The 21,208-nt window shown below is 35.7% G+C and overlaps 1 protein-coding gene and 1 long non-coding RNA gene across 2 annotated transcripts in view; both read right to left on the bottom strand.

Moving 5' to 3' along the window:
• LOC114481749 (Na(+)/H(+) exchange regulatory cofactor NHE-RF1-like) overlaps positions 1–21,208 on the bottom strand; it is a 36,396-nt gene that overhangs the window by 6,517 nt on the left and 8,671 nt on the right. The window contains exon 2 of the mRNA XM_028476775.1: positions 2,325–2,495. Coding sequence (XP_028332576.1) covers positions 2,325–2,495 — 171 coding nt within the window. The remainder of the gene's footprint in view (positions 1–2,324; positions 2,496–21,208) is intronic.
• On the bottom strand, positions 3,292–18,181 carry LOC114481750 (uncharacterized). The gene is made up of 2 exons (XR_003676273.1): positions 18,133–18,181; positions 3,292–3,394 (listed from the first exon to the last, which is right to left on the bottom strand). It is a non-coding gene; the product is annotated as an uncharacterized LOC114481750 (long non-coding RNA).

Genomic DNA, 21,208 nt, shown 5'->3' with positions numbered 1-21,208 from the left:
CACACACACACACAGACATTCTTTTCATGTTTAAAGCATTTGCTCACACACACAAAGTGTAAAACATGATGTCATACATTGAGCTCGTGCAGCTAAACTAAACTAAACAGATGGTGATGAGTTCAGTCCTACAGTGTGTAGGAGTTTCTTTATGGAAACTTACAGTAAATCCACAGGAACTTAAGCTCTTATTAACTCAATGGAAAGTTTGAATGGAATTCTGCTTCCCTCTCACCAAGGTCACTGTGTTTCCCTCTAATAAACCTACCTCAGTGATGGTCACATCTGAGCTATAACATTTATGTATTAGTGGAGTTTTTTGGAAGAATAAAACATGCTGTCACAAAAACATTGCTCTACATATAGTGTAGTGTTAGGAAACAAAGGAATTAAATATTGATTTTCAAAACTGAATGTTGGCCTTTTACAGGAATGTTAAATAAAGTTGGAAAAAACATTTTAGCATCATATAAAATATCAGCAACTGTCATTTAAAATTACTCCAAATTTTTAGGTAATTCCAAAATATAATTCCCATGAAAAGTTTAAATTTTTGAAACCTTAAATCTGTCCAGGAACATTGTTCATAATCATTTTTATTGTGTGTGTTTAGGTAAAATCCTGAGATGGAGGAACGACACATTGAGATACGTACGCACACGCGTTCATTAAACCAGTGGTTCTCAACCTGTTCAGCCAACGACCTCCAAAATAAAGGTCTCAGAGAGCGGGGACCCCCACTGTAGCTGAAGGTGGTTGAAAATGATGGTCCATTGTTCTATGAATCTGTGATAACCACATTTATTTATTCATCTGAATAATATCCACTGTTATCCAGGAACGTTTATTATTATTATTATTATAGTCATCTTAAAGATGGAAATCCTGGTTTTATTCACAAATAAAATGGTTCAAAGTGAATAAAAATGGTGGAAAAAGTGGTGAAATGAGATTTTAAAAAACACAGAAATTGGTTAAAGTTGCAAATTTTGGGTAAGGGAGTTTAAAAATGTAGAGAAAATTACTTTGAATTGGAAAATAATGGTCATGACAAATGATGACTGTGGTTAAATTGGAAAAAATAAGCATGAAATATTGTGAAAAGATGTTAAAAGTGACAATAATGGGTCAACATAATGTGACATTAGGTGGAAAAGTGGTGGAACACATTTATAGGTGGTGAAAATGTCTTGAAAATGGAAAAAATGTGCAGAAAAGACATTTATTGAAGAAATGTAATGGAGAAGTCTCAGAAATGGGAATAATGTAGCAAAAATGCATTAAAAGGAGCAAAAATATGACAAGAAAACGTGATGAAAATAAGTTAAAATATGGCAAGTTTGATGCATAATAAGTAAAATTGGGCTAAAATTGTTCAAAAAAAATGATTGGTTTCTTAAAGGCATCTGGCGACCCCTCCCAGTGTCTCGTGACCCTAAGGTTGAGAATCCCTGCAAACACGTCTTTGTTCTCCATTCAAATAATGTTTATTATATCCATGACCATGGACTGTGGGAGTAGTAAATGATCAGATATTTACACATGACCTGATATCTACAGGAAGCATGTACTAGCTCTTAGCATAATGCTAGCTCCTATAGCTCCATGTAGCTCAGTGCTAGTAAGTACTGTAAGTAAACAATATGTATAAAGCGCTTTTCACAGGTAAAAACCAATAAGTGCTGTACAAACATTTCAGTATCATCTCGTCTAAAGAAAACATGAAAAACTGTCACAAGTAACATGGGAGACAAGAATGGGAGAACTAGCTCAATGCTAGCTCTTAAAGCTCAATGTTAGCTCCTATAGCTCAGTGTTAGCTCCTATAGCTCAGTGCTAGCTCCTATAGCTCAGTGCTAGCTCAATGCTAGCTCCTAGCTCAATGCTAGCTCCTATAGCTCAGTGCTAGCTCCTATAGCTCAGTGCTAGCTCCTATAGCTCAGTGCTAGCTCCTATAGCTCAGTGCTGGCTCCTATAGCTCAATGCTAGCACAGTGTAAGCTCCTATAGCTCAATGCTAGCTGAATGCTAGCTCCTATAGCTCAATGCTAGCACAGTGTAAGCTCCTATAGCTCAGTGCTAGCTCCTATAGCTCAGTGTTGGCTCCTATAGCTCAGTGCTAGCTCCTATAGCTCAATGCTAGCTGAATGCTAGCTCCTATAGCTCAATGCTAGCACAGTGTAAGCTCCTATAGCTCAGTGCTAGCTCCTATAGCTCAATGCTAGCTGAATGCTAGCTCCTATAGCTCAATGCTAGCACAGTGCTAGCTCCTATAGCTCAGTGCTAGCTCCTATAGCTCAGTGCTAGCTCCTAGCTAAGTGTTACCTCTATGATCTTGTCCTGTGCTTTGAGTCCTGCTCTCTGAGCTGGGGAGTCGTCGTCCACAGCTCTGATGAACTGACCCGGTCTGGACTTCTCACTGTGCAGGTTGAAGCCGTAGCCTGTGGCACCTTTATTGATGAGGCAAAGACGAGGACGCAGGCCATCTCCCTCCACCTGAACATATCACACAGCAGCCAATCAGCATCACAAACACATTCAGTCCACTATACATGTTTGTTCAACACAAAATGACTAACAAATCACATTAGAAAAAAAAAGAAATGCTCCAAAATCACACAAATCAATAACAAACATAAACAAAAAAAGTTGTCCATCTCTAGAATAGAGTGACAACAACAGTGTGAACAGTTAGCTAATGTTGCTAACACTAGCTAACAGCTAAAATATTGCTGTTGCTGACTGTGTGTTAGTCATCATCTTAATAGAGTACTTTATGTTGATAGATGAAAAACACAATGTGACATAAAAACTGAACATTCTTTCCATAAATATGAATAATAATATGGTGAGATGATACACTGATACCATAGACCAGTGGTTCCCAAACTGAGGGGCGTGACATCATGACAGGAAGGTACAAGGGGGGTTGAGGGTGCTAAAATTGCCTCGCTGAACCTTGAGCAAGAAAAATAGAAAATGTTTTCTTTCTTTGCACTTTATTAATTATGAGTTTTATTACTAATTCCAGAAATATGTGATTGCATTTTTTGGGATTGGGAAACACTGCAATAGACAATAACGATACAAAAAGAAACAACATAATCTTGTGTGTAGTAGATGGTCTGGATTTTTCTTACAACACGGAAATCTGTAAATTATGGAATAATATGATGAATTGTTTCGAAAATGAAAGAATTAATGAACTATTTAAATAATTGTTAGCTATTTTTGTATTTGGCAATTGAAAATTGCCAAATACATTGTAATCGTAGGAGTTCTTATTATTTTGCTTCTGCAACTCCTTTGTCGTAGAACTCCTCTTAGACTATTAATGCAGCACTAATGACATGTATGTCATCTCGTAGAGACAATGTCAAGGATGTGCAGTCGACCTTTTTTGGAGCCAAAATGTCAAGGTCAAGGTCAAGGTTGGGTCAAGAGTCAAAAACCAACATTTTCCATATCTCTATGAATATGTATCGTACAAGTTTGATGCTTACATTTATGAAAAGCTCATCTCAAATGGAATATTTTATTTGATTGGACCAAAGCTCATCGACCTACCAGTAAAAAGATCAGTAGAGGTCAAAGTTCATGACGTCACCAAAATAAATAAAAACAACTTTTTTCCTATAACTTGGCCACAAATTGAGATACAGTGCTCAGACTGGTACCATTGAACAACATTTCCTTTCAATGTGTGAAAAACACATTACACTCACACCAGATTAAAGGTCAAGGTCATGTTAAAGGTCAAGGTCAGTCTTCTGTTTTTCCTGCATTATATAACTTGTCAACAAATCCAGATACAGGTTGTCATTTTTGCCAATTTTCAATTGCCAAATACAGGTGTTGTCTGTTATTATTATTATTATTATTATTATTATTATTATTATTATTATTATTATTATTATTATTATTATTATCTAATAAAAGCACAGCAGCAGGTTCAGCTGCACCTGAAGAATGAAGTGAGATTAAAAGCATCAAAGGCTGTTCTTTGCTTTATCATGTGTTCATGTTCTTCTTCTGACCTGTTTACAGCACGTATTAGGACGGAAGCTCCACCCACTACATAATAATGTCTCTGCTCCCTGTGCATCTTTCTCAGTTATCAGCTCATATCTGTCAATGATTGAGGCTCAGTAGTGCACACTCAGCAGTTCCTGATCCTTAATGAAGGACGACAGTGGCAATGATTAGTGAACACCATCAGTGAGTCACATTTAAGGCCTGACATAACCTTTGTTCATGATTAATCAAACAGCAGAGTGTGATAGCAATGACTATTATCAGAACGGACGCGTTCTAACATCCTCAGGTCTCAGCGTGAGGTACCAGGTATTAGAAAAAACCATTTATCACAGAGGTTCTTCTTTGGCTCATGTCCCCCTTTCTCTTACTTTTAACTCTAAGTCCAACCTTTATCTGACTACAACAAGAAAAAACAACTTTAGATCATAATGATGAAATAAACACATTAAGAAATCTCATTTTGTAAGAGTGGAATTAAACAACATTAAGTGGTTTTATTTCTATAGTTTCTTTCATTTTTTCAGTCATTTTAAGTTCATGTTCTAATCAATTTGTGTATTTTGTTTTTTGTTCTTTTTATTATTCAGGATCTTTTTCTCTTATTTTGTGTTTTTGTTGTTATTGTGTTGTTGGTATTCTTTAAATTATTCTATCAGTGTGTGTTTTTTGTCATTTCTCTGTTATTTTGATGTATTTTGTAGAAATCTTCTGTGTTTTTCTCTTATTTTATGTGTCTTTCTTGTTGTTTTGTATTTTTCTCGCCATCAGACAAAACGGCCTCAAATAAAACCACCTCAGGACGTAAAATGCAACATGACATGACGTTGTATTTTGAAAATACAAAAGCTGTTGTTTTCTATTTATTTTTAAAGGTTAAGATTAGTGTTGTTCTGACTCCTTTTTTTGTCCCGATACTGCAGTGTTTAAAAACATATGACCTGTTCTTCACAGAAAATCACATCCTCAAAATCACCGACATTTTCTCTCGGGTCGAAACGTTTGTTTTTCTGCAAAATGAAAACGCTGCCCTGTGATTGGTTCAGAGTGGCAGCTCCGAGCCAATAGCAATAGCTCGCCTCAGCATGCACTGAACATGTGACCATACATGTTTCTGTGATCAGGGCAGCAGTGAGAAAAACACAAGACGCTGAGTTTGCAGATGCTGTAAAAGTTGTCGGCGTGTTAATACAATAGATAGTGCTTACACAAACCGATAACAGCCTTTCATCGGGGCTCCTCCCGATACTAGTATCGGTTAGTGCTGGGCGATATGAAGCAAAACTCATATGTCAATATTTTTTTCTCAAAATAGCGATACACAATATAAATCTTGATAATTTAATTTAAATTCAAATCTGACCAGTAAGACAATTCTGGGTTAAATTTGATAATCACACAGACACATTTATTAACAAACAACTTCACAATATGTTCCACTTTAGTCTTTTTCTCCTCTAAGGGACAGCACGTGTGAGTGAGTTCTGTAGTGTCTGTTGTTTAGATAAAGGTCAGGGTAGAACACACATAGTGATCATCTAACTGAGCTTCACATGTTCTCAGAAGTAGAGAAAGCAGCGACTCCTAAAACAAATATTTTATTACAAAATAAGATATGAAAATATACATATATCAATATAGGTGTTATTGTAATTTTTCATATCCCCAAAATAGAAAACTCGATATATATTGAATCTCGATATATCGCCCAGGTCGAGTAACATTAAGTAAGATATATAAACTTCTCCTTTTACTATGTATTTATTAATCAATAAATACGTTGATGTATCTTAACTTTCTAAAAAGTCGTTGAGTCTGGTGACTTTTATTTTGAAGCCTGAGGCCGTTTTATTTGACGGAGGTTTTGCTGAGTCATGAATCCTCTGTCAGACCAATGACAGGATCTCCTGATACCTGATACCTCAGACGTGACAGTGAATAGAGGCCTCTGACCATGTGAGGATGTTTACAGGACAACCCTGTGTTTTACCAACAACAACATCTGTGAAAAACAGGAGAACAGCTTCTTTTATTGATTCATCCAGTGACCTTTGTGTGTTTATCTTTCTAAGAACATTTCACCATGGACACGTGTGATTGTTAACTTTATAGTCCTATTGAAGTTATAAACTTATTCAAGATCAAAGCTCATGTTTTCAGTCTGCAGCAGCTTAAGTAACTATAACACATTTAGAATAAAACATTTTTTTCTAAAGAAACTAAATTAATCAGCAAAGCGCTAATTAGGACTTTCAAAATAAAAGTCTGTGTGTGGGCCAACGGGGCAGGCTAAAGGTGAATCAGATTCATCCACGTTAATAATAATAACACGCACACACACACACACACATTTATGGATATTTAATCAATATTTTTGTGTATTTGTGCACTATTTCAGTGGTGGTTACAATGCTTTTAATGTGTTGCAATGGTTATTGTGATGCACTTGATTTTATAATGGCAGTGTGTGCACAACACTTATGTAATATTTATGTTTACACAGACATTTCATTTTCATATAATATGTTCAGATCAGTGTTTAAACTGATACAATAGGATAAATTATTTATTTTTGTGTATTATCAGTAAGTCAGGATGATTTATCATTAATGTTCTCACTTACAGTTGTTACAATGTCGTCATTATGTTGTCATGGTTACTTTGAGACTTCCACACAGTGGTTTTAGTAACTGGACTTCACTGGACTTGATTTTATATAGAGCTTTATCACCACTGAAACAGTCTCAAAGCGCTTTACATATCAGCTCATTCACCCAATCACTCTCACATTCACACACCAGTGGGACAGGACTGCCATGCAAGGCGCTAGTCGACCACTGGGAGCAACTTAGGGTTCAGTGTCTTGCCCAAGGACACTTCGACACATAGTCAGGTACTGGGATCGAACCCCCAACCTCTCGATCAGAAGATGACCCACTACCACCTGAGCAACAAGTTTGTCAGTGAAAACAAACTTGTTGCAGTTTATTTTATGATGACAGTGTGTAACACTGTATTTTCTTTTCTTTCAGTGAAAGTGTACAAAAACACTAATATTAAATAATAAATAGGATGTTTTGAAGTAAATAGTTTTGACTCAATTTGATCAATAACTTCTGATGAACAAATACAGAAACTTGATTTTTCATCTCTACGTCTAATTTTGATATTAACTGGGCAGAATATCACGATATATCGTATCGTGACCCTTGTATCCTTGCCAATACTCATCCCTAAAACACGCACGCACGCACAAAAATACTTTCTATTACTAGCAACACACAAAACAACAACAAAGACACTAAATGAGAGAAAAACACACAAGAATCAAAACACAAAAATACCAGAGAAACATACAAAACGACACCAAAAACACACACACTGAGAGGATAATTTAAATAATACCAACAACACACACAGTAAGAGAAAAATATACTGAATAATAAAAAGAACGGACAAACAATAACAAAATGATGTTGATGTCAGTGTTGGTCCCAGGAGGGAGATGACAATAAATGATAAAAACTATAGAAATACATTTATTCAGGAGACCTTCATTTAGTTTTATATGTTTTACAATAACAATAAAAGCTTCTATTCTAAATACGGGTTCTTTCCATTTATTTACAAAATGAGATTCTTTAAAATGTGTTATCACTCATTCATCTTATCATTATGATCTATAGATGTTTATAAACAGAATGTTGTAGTCAGACATAAGGAGGAACTTGGATTTAAAAGTAGGAGAAACGGGTACAGGAGCCAAAAATAAAAAGAAGAAGTGTGAGAACCACTGCTGTACTTCTCACACACCCTCATCATTTATCAGAGGAGCTGTGATTAAGTCCAACTAATGAACCTGTTGATTTAAACCAGGGGTGTTCAAACTTTTAATCATTAACATCAAATCCAAATCAACTCTTTCATGTCATTTTTATTGCAAATGGCAAACTTCTCATTTCTTTACACAGAACACAAATAAATCTAAAAATGTTTTCATTAAAATCACTGCCTTTCATATTGACCTAACATATCTATAGGATGGTGAGCAACATTATGTATTATTCACTATGTAAATGCTCACTGTAAACATCTAAATATGAATATGAAAATGACACTAACAGTGTAACATCTTACTTAGAAGTACAGAAACATTGAGGGACAAATGAATCCTATCGTTGGTTTGATTATCATGACGGAGCTGTTGGTCACATACAGGTCTACTGTTATCTTCTAGTGCAGTGTTTCTCAAATGGAGGTATGTGTACACCGAGGGCAGACACAAGCAACTGACCCAGGGGCCACGTGTGGCCCTCTGTCTAATTTTATGCAGCTTCCAAAGTAAATGTTCAAAATGACAGAAAAATACACAAAACAAGAACAAGAATCCATTAAAAAAAAACACAAATAATTACAACATTGCAGGAAAATACAGTAAAAGACCAGACAAAAACACAGAAAATACTCCAAAAACACACAAAACTAGTAAAAAATGAACAAAATTACACCAAAAAATATACAAAATTACAGAAAATGACAACAAAAGTACACGAAAAGACAAGAAAAATTCAAAAAAATACTCTGAAAACCCACAGTACTAACAAACGAGCAATATGACTCCAAATATATATATATATATTACAGGAAAAATACACAAAAGGACTACAGAAAAGCACAAAATGTTTCACAACGAGCAAGACAATAACAAACATACACAGAATAACAGAAAAACACACAGAATTACGACATAAACTCATTGTTCTTTCCTGTATTAATGCTGAGATCACTCATTATTCTAATGCTGACATGAATGTTGATCACGTGGCCCTCTCATCAAACAAACACATTTTTTTTGGGCCCTGCTGTGATAATAGTTGCCTACCTCAGTCCTAGGGGTACGCGATGGTACTACTATAGAGAGAGAGAGAGTAGAAATGAACTAATAAAGTGTCAGTGTTGGTCTCTCCCCCAGGCGTGAGAAATAATAAAAACTATAGAAATAAATCTATTCAGGAGCCACTAAATCAGGGTTTTTCAACCTTGGGGTCGGGACCCCATGTGGGGTTGCCTGAAATTTCTGAAAAATTAAAATACATTTTTAACATTTAAAAATTGTTATCTACAATCTTAAACAACTGTATTTTACACTTTCACTTTGTGAATCAAGTTAAACTAAAATGCAATAAAAATAAATAAATAAATCTGAGCTCAAACATGGATAAAAAGTAATTATTTGGGGTCGCCAGAAATTTTTTTATATCAAAATAGGGTCACGATCCAAAAAAGGTTGTGAACCACTGCAGTAAATACTGTTTCTTTCACTTATTTACAAAATTTGATGATTTAAAATGTGTGTTATCACTCATTCATTCCATCATTATGATCTATAGATGTTTTTAAATAGTTTCATAAGATAAATGTGGTAGTCAGACAAAGGGGGGTTAAGATTCAGAAATAAGGGGAACTAGAACCTAAAAAGTACGAGAACCACTGATCTAGTGAAATATAAAATAGCTTTTAGTACTTTTTACTGTGGTCAACAGTGCATATTATTGATTTTATAATAATAATATTGATTTTATAATAGAAGTGTTCTTTCTCCATAAATCACACCTCAAACACTGTCTCAGTGACGACAATATTAACCTGTGACTTTTTAATGCTTGATTTGATTGTATTTTAACATGTGATGATTGTCTCTTATCAAATACTGTCTTTTATATTTCAATGGAAGTATGATATGTTATTATGTAGTTTGTATTATTTTAGGGTGACCAATGAACATTGTGTCCAGGGGCTGCAGATGAAAAATAGCCTTCTGGCTAAATCTGGAACATTTTCTGTATTGATATTAAAGTGCACTGTACCTGTAAAATAAACCAATAAATAAGATGTAATTTAACGAGGTAAGTCCTGTACTTGCAAGGCGAATACGTATTTGGCAATTGAAAAGTGGCAAAACTAATAACCTGGATCTGGATTTGTTGACAAGTTTGTTGTTTATAATAATGAAATTGAAATTAATAATGCAGGGAGAACAGAAGACTGACCTTGACCTTAAATATAACCTTGAGCAAAGGTCGAGGTCACACACTGAAAGGAAATGTTGTTCAATGGTACCAGTCTGAGCACTGGGTCTCAATCTGTGGCCAAGTTATAGTGAAAAAGTATTTTTTGTTTTTGCTGAGCTCGTCCTGAGGGCGTTGAGGTGTCACTTTGCTGACTTTTCTGAGGAGTTCTTGACCTTAAATATAACCTTGAGCGAAGGTCAAGGTCACAGATTGAAAGGAAATGTTGTTCAATGGTACCCGTGGCCAAGTTATATATTTTTTTTGTGCGTGTCTTTTTACTGGTAGGTCGTACAGCTTTGGTTCAACAAAAACAATTATTCCACTTGAGATGAGCTTTTCATAAATGTAAGCATCCAAATAGTACGATAAATATTCATAGAGATGTGGAAAATGTTGGTTTTTGACACTTGACACAACCTTGAGCCTAGGAAATAGGAAAAAAAAACATAGCCTAGGAGGAGTTCCATGACAATGGAGTTGAGTAAGACAGTAAAACAGTATATTTGGCAATTGAAAATTAAATATGACAGAGGTTGTGGGCTGGTTTGGACAAACCTGCTTTAAACTCAGGTTATCTAATGATGTGTCTGTGACTCATTAATCACAGATTGATCAGTTCACTGAAAGAATAACAACCCTGATAAATATTAGTGGCATTATTACTTTGACTGTTACACTGTTCCCATGATCCACCACTGAAAACATCTTAGAGCTCTCTCTCCTAAACCTGGTGAACTACAACGTTTCCAGTCTAATGAACGCTCTTCAAAAAGCAGTTTTATCAGAGCTGAGGACCAGGGACAAGGATTAGAGAGCAGTGGATCAGATCTGATCATGTCTGTGCCAACACTGAGGATCTGAACCAATGTTCATCTGATTCTGAAACCACTGAAGATGAAGAACGTGGGCTTGTGATTCTGGGATGTTTGTAGGGCTGAGCAATGTGTGGACATCTTTTATATCGATATATGTATAATTTATATCTTATTTTGTAATAAAATACTAGTTTTAGGAGTTAGATGAGTGTGTTCTAATCTCACCTAGTTTGTGTTATTTTTTTCTGTATTTTTCCGGTAATTATGGATGTCTTTCTGAGTCGTTTTGTGTATTTTTTTGTTATGTAAGTTGTTCTTATATTTTTGTTGTCTCGTGTATTTTTTTTTTTTCTTTTGTGTCTTTTGTTGACCTTTTGTTTATTTCTGCTCTTTAATGTATTTTTGTTGTCCCATTGTGGAAGCCCAAAAGATTATAATTATAATTAAATATTTCACAATGATTATTTTAACAATGTCATACTTTTTAAAACAATGACTATTTATTTTCCAAGATTTTATAAAATAAAAAACGTTTTTTACAAAGTCAATATTATGAAATAAAAAGGATACTATGAAATAAAAATGTTATTTGTAAAAACTGTTTTTTATTTTATGGAAAATAAATAATGTGATGCATTTTTGTTGTTTTTTTAATGTATTTTTGTAGGGTTTTTTTAATGTATTTTTGTTGTCCCATTGTGCATTTCTTTTTCCTTTTTTTGCATTTTGTTGTCCTATTACGTATTTGTGTATTTCTCTGTTAAGTTGTGTTTTTGTAGTAAGTTTGTGTATTTTTTGCTATCATTTTGTACATTTACTTTTGGGGGCCACTAGTTGCCCATATTTGTGATACACGTTTTATACAGCGAGACATTTTTTTTAACCAATCTTTAAAGCACTGTGATGTTATTTTAGCCTGTGTGACATTTTGCATCAGCAAATTTGACCTAAAATTGTCTTTCTCGTAAGACTTTATTTGAATTAAAATGATCGAGATTTATATTGTATAGCACCATTTTTAGAAACAAGTTCAGATGAACTGCAGAACGTCTCCGCGCCGAATAGCACGTCCCACGTTCCCAACAATTCAGTCAAATGACTCGGTTCCACCGAGTTAAAAAAAGGTCTCTTCATATATTGGTAACTGCCAAGGATTCGGTACCACCAACTGTCACAATATTTGACTCACAAATAAATGAGAAAATGACTTTAAAGGAAATTGTCAAAAGAAAAAAGGGGGTGGGCCCCCGGGCCTCTAATTGAATTGTGCGAGGCATAATCGTAATCTACGTTTAATTACCTTTGAAACGATATATCACATGACTATGTTCCTATACATTTTGAAATTACCGGAAATGGGGGTGAGTCCCTGAGCCCCATTTTAAAAAAAAAGGACTCTGAGCGTCTCATCAAATTAATTCGTAGAATATTCATACCAAACTGCATTCTGATCTAACGAGAACTAACAGAGGAGTAGTCATTTGAAAAATGGGGCCCCCAGGGGCCCCTGTGACACGTAATGGTAATGGTAATGAGCCCCATCTATATATTGGTATGTGCCAATGATTCGGTAGCACCAACGGTCATAATATTTGACTCGCAAATGAATGAGGAATCAACTTTTTTATTTGTTTTGGGGCCCCAAATCAAAAACCGCGTTGATGCGTACACATCCATAGATTATAGATACCACATTTCAGCCTGATCTGTTCAACAATAACAGAGTGATTTTAACTAGTGTACGCAACAACAACAACAGAAATGTGTATGTTGGTCCGTATTGCCCAGCCCTATCACACTGAGGTGAACAGTAGAGCTCAAATGCAGCTCACTGCACAGCTTTAGCTTTTCTCTGGTGCTAAATTAGCATGTAACAAACAGTACAAACTGAGACATGTCAGCACTATCCCACATCCTGTAGCTCTACTGATGTCACTTTATGTCAACACCTGCTTTGTGATGAGCCACGAGGCTTAAACTAAGGAAGGATTAGTGGTGTTAAATGGTAGCAGATGCAACATTCCCTAAGCTGGTTAGATATCAAAAGTTAATGGTTTTACAGATGGCTGTAGTTAAACAACACATCGTCTTTTATGACGCCGGCTCAGCGGACCTTGGACTGAGATAGTGATGAAGACTTTATGAGTGACAGATAATGCACTAATAAAGAAACACATAAACACATGTTTGAAGGACTTTGTTCAGGAGATGCCATCAACGTTCACACGTTCACAAATTACACAGAAGCATCATTGAAAGTAGCTGAATAGAAAAAAAAAAAATCACATTTCCTGTGTGTGTTTGAGATAATAGGTGCACAATGTAACGTGCACTGAGCTCAACCCACAGGTAGAAATGTGGTTATCATTAACTAACGGCTTCATCGCTATGGCAACGAGCTGCAGAGACAGGAAGTGGTTTCATCATGAGCACCAGCTCCTCTGCTGACTGTGTGACTCAGGGTGTTCTCCTGTGTGTGTGTGTGTGTGTGTGTGTGTGTGTGTGTGCAGCTGATTTAGAAACTTTAGAGTAAGTTTTGTTTCTTTCTAGTACTTTCTGACAGTTTTAAGCTTGATTATGCATAATTACTACTGATGCACCAAAATGAAAATTCTTCACCAAAAACAAAAAAGAAAACGAAAAAACCAAAACACCAAAATAAATTATTATTCCAATTATTAGTATAATCACATTTATGGCTATATGAATGTGTACTAACTATTAGAACATTGTAATTGTATAAATTAATATTTCAAAGAATAAATCAATTAAAAATATGTAAATATTTATTTAGCACAGACATAACAACAATACACAATATAAAATCAAATAAACTAGATCAAATCGGGTTATAACTGATGGAAGAGAGTCACATTTTTTCTGTTCTCTCATAAAAACACAAGTGCGTAAAAGTTGTTTATTAGTGAAATCTGTTCCTGACTGACAGCTCTGATTCTCTCAGCAGCTTCTCTGCATTCATTGCAGCATTTCTTGTGCGTGCTGCTTTAATCCTACGTCCAAGTAATGATCTTTACACACACATACCAAGTAATGGCCCCATTCATATATTGGTATGTGTCAATAGTTTGGTACCACCAACTGTTGCAATATTTGACACAAATAAATAAGAAATCGACTTTTGGTTTTTGTTTTTTCTTTTGCGAGTGTCTATGCGTACACATCTATAGATTATATCTACCAAATTTCAGCCTGATCTGTTTACGAGTAGTGATTTTAAATAGTGTACACAACAACAAACAAAGTGAGGGCGTTTTAAGTCTGGCCTAAAAACACAGATGTTTTCCCAAACAGGATTAATATTTGTGATGAAAAATGGTGATGACAATATTGATATAAATAATCATGATTATCATTTTGGTCATAATCGTGCAGCCCTACTTTTGGGATATTTTCGGCTGAACATTTTCAGTGCATCACTATTAATTAATTATGGTACGAACGTAAACTTATCAAAGTAGTTTTTTGTGGCAGCATATTAATGAAGATGTTGTCCTTTAGTGACTAAACACTAAACACAGGTGGGAGCTCATTGATCAGCAGCACAACTCCAGCTGATTGTATAAAAAGTAGCTTGTAATTCATCCAATGCCACCTGCATGATTGATGACATTCCATTAGATTCTGGTGCAATTAGATTTCACTCAAGAATTGACTTTTCCGTCTTTTCTCCCACATGTTAATGGTGAAAATTGTGTGTAAATGTGTGATATTGTTCCAAAACGTGCATGAGAGGCTATAATCCGTCATATTCCAATTTCCTCTTGATTTTGTTTAACATAAATAAATCAAAATAATTCAATAATAGGAAGAAGAATATCACTGAATGAATTCCGTTTATTCCATCCATTTTATTGCGATCTTGGAAATCAAAAGCCCTACGTAATCTCTCAATTGATTGAGTTTAAATAAACCGCACTGAACAACAAAGTCAATTATAATACCACAATTAAAAATAACAATAAAAACTGAAATGAGTGCAACAGAGGGCAACGTAATCAAATCAATAAATCATGTGATTGATGTGGTTTTAGATTATACAATGTTTAATAATTGATTTGGAAAATTTCTACCATGTCCTTCTTCCCAGTTTGATTATTGTTTGTTTGTTTGGTTTAAACAGATGAACTGGGAACAATTTAAAATCTAAAACAATGCTGGATTGATTTGCTTATAAAAGCATTACATCAGATTATATCACTATTATTGATAAATATGTTTAAGTAGTTAAATAAACGAGCTGTGGTACATTATGGACCATGTATGTGTTTTAAAACCAAATTTAACATGCATTTTCTTCTACAGCAATGCGAGTGTCCCCACTGATGATACTACCGCCCCTACTGTTTAAGGAGGGGAACTACAACGACTCTATGTTAAATTTGATGATCATTATTTTTCTCTCTCATTGGGGAAAGGTCTGCAACCCACCAAAAACAGCCCCGCGTCCCACTTTTGGGTCCAAAACAAATCCCCATAACTTGTATTTCAAGAAGTTGGAAGGAATATAAACCCCAACGTATTACGCAAAGTCACTCTCAAAACACAGAAATCGACAGCAAACTGCCCCAAGTACACAAAAACACACAAAATTCCAAAAATACACAAAATGTCTCCAAGGACAGACAAACAAAATGACTATAAAAACACAAAAAACAACACATTACAGAATAGTGGGGATGTCCCGATACAACCTTTTCATTTCCGATATGATACCGACAATGCAGCCTTTTGTATCGGCCGATACCGATATTGATTCAATATCAGCATGAATCATACATACTTTTTCTCTCTCTTTTCTTTAATAAAAAATGATAATGACTTATTTTGTAGAGTGGAATGTTAGAAAAAGTTTGATCTAGTGATGTCACTCAATCAGAGAACAATAGTCAGCAACAGTAGGGATGAAAAAAACTGACCCATTTATTATTAAACAACTAGTTACATACATTCAACATAATATCTACAGTATTCTACAAATAAGAAACAGAAATAAAAAAATAAATAAACAAATAATCCGGAAATTTAAATCCGATATCCAATATTTGTTTTCAGGCTAATATCGGGCCGATATCGGATCAGGACACCCCTACAGATTAGCTCCAAAGACACACAAACTGTCAACAAAATAGCACAAAAAGGACAGGGACATACAGAAAGCAAAAAAATATATAGAAAATGACAACATGAAAATGCTGACATGAATATTGATCATGTGGCCCTCTGATCAGATACAATCATATTCTTGTTGCCCCTGCTGTGATAGAGTTGCCTCTCGCTGCTCTAAAGGGCCTTGAGTTTGACACATGCGGTCTAGAGCAAACTAAGCTGAACTAATAGTTCATTATCAGAGGATTAAATGGTCTTTTGGCTCAAAATCTAAGAAAACATTGACAAAGCGCCTCGTTGTGGCCTCACGTACAGAGCCATTATTCTGGGATCTGTAAAAGTGTTGAGTGTGTTTCAACATCACATGTCTGTTTCTGATATCAATATGAAGCACTTAGTGACCTTGTTTGATTGTTTTTAAAAGACTCTTCAAACAAATGCTTATTGATTAACTGATAACAGGGTTTACGACCCAAAATCTCTACTGAAGGCAAATACAAACAGAAGATGATAGTCACTGTATTACCATACGTTTTTATTTTTATTCTGCCTTTTTTAAATTATGACTCATATTATTATGGTGACCACACCTCCGGTTTTAACCTGAACAAGTCCACTTTTCAGGTTTAACAATCTACAGAAAAAATAAACGTCACCAGGTCACATGGACGTTTAATATTCCTGAACCAATAAAGAGGAAGATTAGAAGCCCTGGGTTTTTATGAGCCCAGTGATAAGAAAGGTTGTTAAAACAGAAAATGAATCATGGACAGATGGAAGCAGTTTAAAGGTCCTTATATTAAATGAGACGAGTAACAAAGTTAGTCCATCAAGGCTAAAAAACACTCACAAAACCTTAGTGTGAGGTTGAACATAGAGGCCTAACGGGTAATATAAGGTTCATTACATGCAAACTGTTTAATAAGTCCTTGGAAGTCTCTTGTCTATGAGGGGGATGTGTACATTCCAAAACTTCTGAAAAAAAAAAATTTTCTTTTCTATTTCTTATATTCTTCAATTTCTTAAATTGTAGTGTTAAACTATTTTAATGGTGGTATGATATGGCTGTAATTAGCAGACACGTATATTCATGCATGTTCAAAATGTATCTGAAATTAAACAAATACAATTCAAATGAAAACAAAATGGTGTCTGTTGAACAAAAATAAATGATCAATAAAAGTACTGATTTTAACACAAACATAACAAAGAGTCAAAACATAAACTGTCAACAAAATCTTCTTGTCTGAACATCAAATAAATCAAATGAAGTCAATCACTATGAAACTTTTAGCACAAAAATGTAACTTAACTACCAGTGCAAAGTCTGTTGAGAAAAATAAAATGATCAGATATGTTTGTGGTGTATTGTTAGCAGCTAGTTAACATGCTAGTTGTTGTTGTAGCGGCTAAACTAGCATGTACTCAATGGGATCATGTCTGCGCTGAGTTAATGCGTAAAGGGGTCCGCTGATGGCTACGTTTCTTTTGCTAGTTACTGTGATTTTAAACAGAAGTTGTTGTTCACAATGAGTCGTTTTTCATGGGAAAAATGAGGTGCGTCCCTGGGACGCATGGATAGTGGGTTTACTGTGTCCTTTTAGATTTGTATGCGTCAGAGACGCAGGACGCGTACCTGGCAACATCACTGCATAAAGAACCAATATGTGACTAATCATTAGTGATGTGAACAGTCTATGTTCATAGCTCTAAGCTGATCACATTACAGGGAGCTGAGACATATGCTAAGTACACTACACTACAAGCGTCTGAGGTGAGCAGAGTGGCGGCAACAATGTCCTCTACATGGACTTCTAAAGAAATCTAAACCTTTATTTTTAGTGCCTCTGATTTTCCATGAGTGCGGAAACAGACGGAAATTACGGAATTCACTTCCTGAAATGGAAGTATATGGCAATTAAAAATACTATCCTAAAGCTCCTCCTAAGCTATTAACGCAGCACTAATGACATGTATGTCATCTCATAGGGACAATGTCAAGGATGTGCAGTCGACCTTTTTAGGGCCCAAAATATCAAAGTCACGTCAAGTGTCAAAAACCCAAATTTTTCATATCTCTACTACGAATATTTATCGTACAAGTTTGATGCTTACATTTCTGAAAAGCTGATCTCAAGTGGAGTATTTTATTTAATTGGACCAAAGCTGTACGACCTACCAGTAAAAAGATCAGTAAATTAATGACATCACAAAAATAAAAAAAAGATACTTTTTTCCTACAACTTGGCCACAAATTGAGATACAGTGCTCAGACTGGTACCATTGAACAACATTTCCTTTCAATGTGTTTCAATTTAGAAAAAAGAACAACATAAAGGGACATTACTCAACAACAAAATTCACACAATAAGATGTCTTTCACATGAACAGTTCTATTTGCCAATTTTTTAAAATTGCCAAATACGTATTCACCTTGCGAATACAGGTCTTGCCTAGTTATTATTTTTAAATGATTTTTTATTAGTTTTCAAATATATAATCGAGAGAAATTCGCACAATGGCACAGAATGTACTCTCACCTTTGGCTTTTGGGACAATGCCGCGTAATTACAGGCATTTTTTTCCCAGTAAACGTGTGGGAAAAGAACCAAGACCGGAAATCATTCAATTAAAGGTGCAGTCCGCAACTCTCAGATCCCTTCCTCCCCCTCCCTCCCCGCTGCTCTCTTGCCCTGCCTTCAAACTTTCCAAAGTCCCTCCCACAGAGGAGCTAACAAGCTAACGTTAGTCCGACAGCAACATCACAGTAATATAACATGCTCTGTTAAAAGCATATTACTGCAGCGCTTCTCTCTCTATGTGCACACACCTCAGCAGCAGCAGCAACAACACAGTGTCACTTACAGCAGCCCACACGGAGGCTGCTGCGCGCACATGAAAATGTAAATCAAGCAGCAGTAATTACCTTTCAAGCAGAAAAGTCTCTAATTCCATCTTCTACTCCCACAGACCATACACTGTAAAAAAAGACAGCGCTCTAGCTCCAGGAAAAGGTGTGGGGCCTGTGAGCAAAAGCTCTCAGACAGCCCATCAAACACAATCCTGGCTCTCATTGGTTCTTTTTGCTCGGTCGCGGTGCATTCTGGCAATCTGCCAAAGGCTGCAGGAGCAGCAGGGGGCGGGGCTCAATTAACCTGTTTTTTTCACATAAACTACTAGTTTCATGTAAATCTGTCCTTACATAGTGACAGCTTTAGTAAATATGACAAAAAGTCACTTTTATAAGAGTTGCAGACTGCACCTTTAACACTGGAAATAACGTGTGTAAAAAAACTACAGTTCACAATGTACAAAAGTTTAAAGCGTACCTGTAGTGGAAATGTACATAAAAACGTGTTTAATGTATTCCCAGTAAACAAAATATGTGCACATTTTCATAGAACAATTTTATACCTTGGGGCATGAACTATAAAGAGTCATCATTTTGTTCAGGATATGACACAAGTTCGTTGATCAACATGCTCTGTAGCTTTAAAGAAATGGTGCATTGTGGGAGCTAGAGGCGTAACAGGTGTGTTTACATAGTGTAGGGATGTAATGATTCACTCAACTCTCGATACGATTCTCTCACGATTTATTTTCCAAAATGGGACTGAAGACAAATAATGAAAATGAAAATACTGTACTATTTTCCTTTTATTTTTCATTGTCAAAAGAATCCCTTGATAAACTATTCAAAACAAAGCAATTTAACTAAAAACAAATCTTGAATTAAATAAATAAAGGAATAATACAAATGAAGAAGAAGCCTATTAATTTAAATTCTGATTCTATAATAAACAATCCGAAACTACAAAATCGTTCTTTTTCTTTTTAAAAGTGCAACTGAAAATGTATTTTGTGCCTTAACAATTGGACTTTAAAAAAAAAAAGCAGTCTGCATTCTGTTTACGTCAGATATTTGTTTGGACCAGCAGAGGGCGCCGGTAACCCAGTGGTCGGTTGGGATGCAGCTATTCTGTGCAGTTAAGAAGAGATGCTATGCTAGCAGACAGAGCTAATAGAAAAACGTGACTTTTACAGATATTCACGTAATATTACAGATATTATTTCGGTGCTAAAGGGGAAAGGAATCATTTATGAACATGTTTAAGAGTAGAAGGCGGCCAGAAAGAAAGTAGTAGCAGATTCCGCCCGCCGCCTCAGCATTTGGACAAGAGAAGGATAAATATATAAATTTTCAGAAAGTCGATTTGAACCGTGATACCTATGAATCGATTTTTAACTGCCTTACGATTATTCATTACACCCCCAGTGAGAAGTGTAGGTTTCCGTTAGCTCTCAGTGCTAAGCTGTCGTGTGTAACCTCTCCCTCAGTGATAAAGTGCAGCATCCAGGTTGTACTGTATGTTAGAAGAGGATTAAATATCACCTTTCTTTGCTATGTCTGCACCACAAACTTTACCTGGATAACCTTAAAGCTGCAGTTTGTAGAATCCGCTCTTCGCTCTGTTTTGAAACCGAAACTTACACTCCCTTACCGGTGTTTTTTGTGAGCGCTCTTAGCGATTTTTGACGAAATGGTTCCAAAAAAACCTTACATACTACAACTTTAATTTACTATACACCATCTTTTGATAGAGCTGTTGATTAAAATTCACTACAGGTACACTTGAACAAACGCGCGAACATCACAACTCGCACAAAATCTCACTTTCTCACTCTCAGCCCAATGCTGCAGCAATGAAATAAGAAATGAATAATTTATTGTCAATTACTTGATTACAAATATAATTGACCCGAACCCTGGTAAACATGTGAGCTTATCTGGGAACTGAATCCTATAGTATCCTACTTTAGTTTGACATTTTCACTCCAAACATTGAACAAATCCCATTTTAATCCACACTACCTCTCCTCCCATAGTGTGTGTTCAATGTGTGTGTGTGTGTGTGTGTGTGTGTGCGTTTGGGGGTCAGCGTGGGATCCCTGACAAGGCGTGAGAGTCTTCTCTCTTTTCGATGCTGGCCCAGTAGCTGTTTCTCCACAGGCAAACACTGGACAAAGGCCTTTTCTGCTGTGGAGCATTGCTATGGTGACCAATATATGGTCCTAGGACTGGGTGTAGAACAGTCCAGTGATGATACACATACCAGTTGATGCTTTTATCCCCCAGGAACAGACAATCTGTGCTCAACCC

The sequence above is a fragment of the Gouania willdenowi genome, chromosome 19 (assembly GCF_900634775.1).
Source record: "Gouania willdenowi chromosome 19, fGouWil2.1, whole genome shotgun sequence".
In the NCBI taxonomy this organism is placed as follows: domain Eukaryota; kingdom Metazoa; phylum Chordata; class Actinopteri; order Blenniiformes; family Gobiesocidae; genus Gouania; species Gouania willdenowi.
The sequence above is the reverse complement of the archived record's forward strand: the minus strand, read 5'-3'. Positions and strand labels throughout refer to the sequence as shown.